Source organism: Coenobita brevimanus, chromosome 10 (genome assembly GCF_032717465.1).
Source record: "Coenobita brevimanus isolate Jiangsu-jjx chromosome 10, ASM3271746v2, whole genome shotgun sequence".
NCBI classification, from domain to species: Eukaryota; Metazoa; Arthropoda; class Malacostraca; order Decapoda; family Coenobitidae; genus Coenobita; species Coenobita brevimanus.
Window position 1 is genome coordinate 7,450,443 of NC_136963.1, and position 983 is coordinate 7,451,425.

General features: G+C 41.9%; 1 protein-coding gene across 1 annotated transcript in view; it reads left to right on the top strand.

Moving 5' to 3' along the window:
• cora (erythrocyte membrane protein band 4.1 like coracle) overlaps positions 1-652 on the top strand; it is a 65,294-nt gene extending 64,642 nt beyond the window's left edge. The window contains exon 15 of the mRNA XM_080280460.1: positions 473-652. Coding sequence (XP_080136586.1) covers positions 473-652 — 180 coding nt within the window. The remainder of the gene's footprint in view (positions 1-472) is intronic.
• The last annotated feature ends 331 nt before the right edge of the window (positions 653-983 follow it).

Genomic DNA, 983 nt, shown 5'->3' on the forward strand with positions numbered 1-983 from the left:
GTTTTCCATGACCTAACAGTCTAACACAGTCTTTCTCCTTCTAACACAGTCTCCTTCTAACACAGTCTCCTTCTAACAGTCTTCTTCTAACACAGTCTCCTTCTAACACAGTCCCCTTCTAACACAGCCTCCTTCTAACAGTCTTCTTCTAACACAGTCCCCTTCTAACACAGTCCCCTTCTAACACAGCCTCCTTCTAACAGTCTTCTTCTAACACAGTCCCCTTCTAACACAGCCTCCTTCTAACACAGTCCCCTTCTAACACAGTCTCCTTCTAACACAGTCTCCTTCTAACACAGTCTCCTTCTAACACAGTCCCCTTCTAACACAGCCACCTTCTAACACAGTCCCCTTCTAACACAGTCACCTTTTAGCACAGTCTCCTTCTAACAGAGTCTTCCCTCTCTAACACTAATCTAACACAGTCCCCTCCAGCCCCAATCTAACCTAACCCATTCTTTCTCTCTGACAGTACAAGACAGAACGCGATGGGGTGCTTGAGACCCGTGTGGAACAGAAAATTACAATACAGAGTGACGGCGACCCCATAGACCACGACCGAGCCCTTGCCGACGCTATACAAGAGGCCACGAGCATGAACCCGGACATGACGGTCGAGAAAATTGAAATACAGCAGCAGTCGACGGAATAATGGTGAGTGGGGATTCCGTGGGATGAGGTGGGGATGCGAGTGAGTGAGTGGCCCACCCAATAATGTGTGTTTTGCATCAGTTCTCTCTCTGTTATTTATTTCATTTACGTATTCCTTTGGTTTCTAGAGATGATGATGATGATGATGATGATGATGTTGATAGTAGGGATGGTGGTGGTGATATGATAATGACAGTGTTTAATGATGATAATAATAATAATAAAAATAATAATAATAATAATAATAGCAGTAATGAAACTAAGTAATAATAATAATAATGATCAATATTATAATTATTATCATTATTATTATTATTAACCACAAACGCATC